Source organism: Lagopus leucura, unplaced genomic scaffold (assembly GCF_019238085.1).
Source record: "Lagopus leucura isolate 7727_CA_CO unplaced genomic scaffold, USGS_WTPT01 31054-0_obj-0_obj, whole genome shotgun sequence".
In the NCBI taxonomy this organism is placed as follows: domain Eukaryota; kingdom Metazoa; phylum Chordata; class Aves; order Galliformes; family Phasianidae; genus Lagopus; species Lagopus leucura.
The window spans coordinates 1-3662 of record NW_024962836.1 but is presented as its reverse complement, the minus strand read 5'-3'; the positions used below and the strand labels follow the sequence as shown (position 1 = coordinate 3662).

Genomic DNA, 3662 nt, shown 5'->3' with positions numbered 1-3662 from the left:
TTGGTGGGGGGTTGGAGCTTCGTGATCCTTGAGCTCCCTTCCATCCCAAGGCATTCTGTGATTCTGTGATTATTTGCTGTAACTTACACAGTTACTATTTGTGCCTTTAACCATGAAAATTTACTTGAGAACAAGAGAATTTGTTACTATTTAAAACGAACAATGACTTGAGTTGCAATGTGCCCTACAAAACTGTTGTCAGTTTGGCAAGACTGCAAAGACAGCAGCTCAAACACAGATGTGGGTGATGTGAAGACAGCTCAGAGAAGCAAGCAAGATCTGCCCAGATCTCCTGGCCTCCTGTGTGTAAAGGCAGACCAAAAAGTCGATCTTTGCAGTCAAAAGTAGAAGTAATTTCAGTCCTTTCTACCATTATGAAGTTTAAACTTCTTTCTTTTGTATTTTTTGAAAGGTCAAAACACAAAAACACAAAAAGCTGCGAGAAAAGTGACTTTAAACAAACAATATCAAGAGAGTTGGGGAAACATTTTGCATCTGCATTCAGTTATTGAAAATTGTGCATCTTAAACAGCTCTTGCAGAACTGCCTAAGGTTTAATATCTGTTAAATGCAGGACTGGAAATGAATTCAGCCTTTTTATCTGTAATACAGTAATGAATGTTTTTATCACAAAGAATGCAAATTCTTGTTGTCACCAGCTTTCATATAGGCACTGTATCAGCATATCTGTTGTCTCTCAGTTAGTTCCCTCTAAAAATACCCAGAAAAGATTATTTGTTTGAAGATGGAAATAGTGCAATAGTGTACACCATCACAAGACACCTCCTTATCTCTCCAAAAGCCTTGCAGCAGCAAACAATTTTGCATCAGGCTTCCAAAGATGAAGAATTCCAACAGCATACAGAAAAATGGTTTGAAAAACCCCCAGCTGTGGGGCTGAGGATGTATCTGAATGACTTGCACTTCCATCATAGCTTCTGTTTGACTTCTAGTTGTGCTGTGTCATGCCAGAAAATGCTGAATGCTCTTTTATGGGGGCATCACCCAGACCAGGAACTGGTTGATTTTTATCAGACACGTCCAGTGAATTCACCTCGTGTCAGTCCCTCATTCACACCCCTATTTGGTAATAATATATGTATCTGCAAGGGTGCAAAGGAGATCTGATCACTCCCAGTGTGAGCAGACACAAAGTGATCAAACACACAGCACTAAGGGTATCCAGGGCAAAGAGTGGAGCACTCCAATTGCTTTCAAAGGTTCAACTCATCTTTAGCAAGCAAAGATTCATCACAGACTTCACACTGAGGCAAGAAGAAGGCTCTAAAAACTGCTAACTCACCGTGTTACATTCCTGCACATCAAGAGCCAAACATCACCTGCTAGGAAGGATAATCTTAATATGCTTAGAATACATTTGGAAGTGAAGGGCAGCTCTTTGGTGACCCTCAGCATAGGGATTAGTCACCTAACTGTAACTGCTGCTCTGCAGAGTGGGAAACAGAGTGTCAAGCCTTGGTGAGTGCAGCCTGCTCTGCCCTTACACTGCCCTTCCTCGCTGCTGTGCCTGGCAGCCTGCAGATAGCACAAGTAAGGCAGCTTTACAAATTGATTACATGCTAAAAATGCAAATTCATAGGAGTCTTTGAGATATGAGCATCTCAGGGTCACGTTGTTCAGATAAAGCTTAACTTCAGCATTCAGCTGTCATCTGTAACTGTGACATTATTTACATTCTGGCTGTTATTAATAGAGGCAGGCTGAATAGCTTAAATTCCTGCTCCCCCCTCTACTTACACCGTGATGTAACTCACAAGGCTACAACACTGCAAAGTTCAAAATCCATTGCATTCATCCACTGTGTTGGAATAAGTCTGAGAAAAAGATGTTTTTCTGTTTGTAAATTGCTCCTCACAGGAGCTGTTATGAGCAGAGCCCAAGAAACAAACAAAAGAAACACAGGAAAACAAGAATTGAAACAAACACAGCAACAACAACAACAAAGGGCCTCGTTGAGGGTTTACCTTTTAAACTGAGATGCATTGCTCTTTCCACAAGGATGCTGACAGCAACGGTGCTTTCCAAAAACGCCACGTCGTCTTCTTGTGGTTTCCCATTGGTGATTTCTGAGCTTCTGACATCCAGGCTCTGAGCCTGATTTCCACAGACCTGCTGGCTCGGGTCAGGCTCTCTCTCTGTGCTTTCATCTTCGCTGTTGCTGTGCTCCTCTGTGCAGCGTGGGGTGAGGGTTGGGGCAGCAGAAGTGGAGGAAAAGGCAACGTGAACACGTACAGCAGCCCCTGCGAGGTCTGCAGCATTGCACCTGAACAACGGGTACACTCCTGTAAGAGAATTCACTGTCAGCTAAAGAAACACAACAGCACACAACCTAGGATGACCTCGGGAGAAGCTCATTATTGTCAAGATCTCAGATCAGATCAGCAGCCTGAATTTGGATTTTCAGTGTTACCTCTATGCAAGGAATCACTGACCTGTCCACAAACCTGCCTGGGTGCTGGTGGCTGAGCTAACTTTACAGCCAGGACAGATATCAGAAACTGAACAGAGCAGAAGTTTCCATCATCTTCTCATGCTCAGTCATTGAGATACATTATTCTCACCCTACCCAATATGCCATTCTGGAGAAACATTCCTCATTAATCCAGCTAGGCTAATGGCTTTCCCTGTTAATGATCACTGCTGGCAACTTTGCACCCATTTAAAGTTATTAGGTTTTGAACTCAGGGAAGCAAGCATCTTAAACTTGTTTATCTTCAGTGAAAGGAGCTGAGCACGTATTACACAAAGGACAAAACAAAGCTGTAAATTCTTTGCTTAATTACAGAATTAAGCAACCAGGTATCAATAAAGACAACTGAAACATGACATCGTTCTTTCTGGACTTACCACCAACACTCAGTGATCTCCTTGACCTCTCTGCTAACGCTCTGAGGTCGACGTATGCAGATCCAATGAGACGATCTGTATCAAGTGGTCTTTCCACACCATTTTCTTTGCCATATGCCCACCACACCTGGATTTCTAATTTCTCCTCCCTGAAGAACCAAATCAGCCCTCGGCTCTTCCTGAGAGTCACCTTGTGGCCTTTCTTAAAGTTCACTGTAACGTTCTTGTTGTCCTCAGACAATTTTGGCCTCTTAAGCAAAGTCCACGTGGCTTCCTGATCATACAGCTTATACCTGAGGTAGCAGCAAGTGCTTTTATTCAGTTGCATCTGGCCTGCAAGCAGCACGCAGTGCAGTGGCAGCCACAGTCTTGGGGTTGAAATGGTCACAACCACCTCTCTGTCACTCGGCTCCCATTCATCGTCCTCATCCATGCTGTCTTCAAGGCTTTCCTCACCGTTCCATCCCAAAAGCTGAGCAGCCTCCAAAACACGCTCCCTGTCACTGTGATGAGCAAAAGTAACAGAAAGTTCCAGTCCTCCCACAACAGTCTGCGTGATGTTTGTGTGGTGTGAAGGCATGACATCTTCAGAGAGGGTAACTGGGTACCAGCCTGTAATACCTTCAGGAGAAAATAATGTAATTAGACTTATCCTACCCCCTGAAAAATGTCAGCAAAAGAACATTCTGCTCTCTGGTCATTAGCCAAGAACCAGAACTCACAGAATGACAGCATGGCCTGGGCTGAAAAGGAGCACAGCGCTCATCCAGCTCCAAGCCCTGCTGTGTGCAGGT

At 43.9% G+C, this 3662-nt stretch overlaps 1 protein-coding gene across 1 annotated transcript; it reads right to left on the bottom strand.

Annotated features, from left to right (window-relative positions):
• Positions 1-1945: 1945 nt before the first annotated feature.
• LOC122190846 (C2 domain-containing protein 3-like) lies at positions 1946-3489 on the bottom strand (the record flags this gene model as incomplete). Its single annotated transcript, XM_042890958.1, has 2 exons — positions 1946-2303; positions 2869-3489. Coding segments are annotated over 2 exons (979 nt in total), but the record flags the coding sequence as incomplete, so codon positions are not given.
• Between the last annotated feature and the right edge of the window lie 173 nt (positions 3490-3662).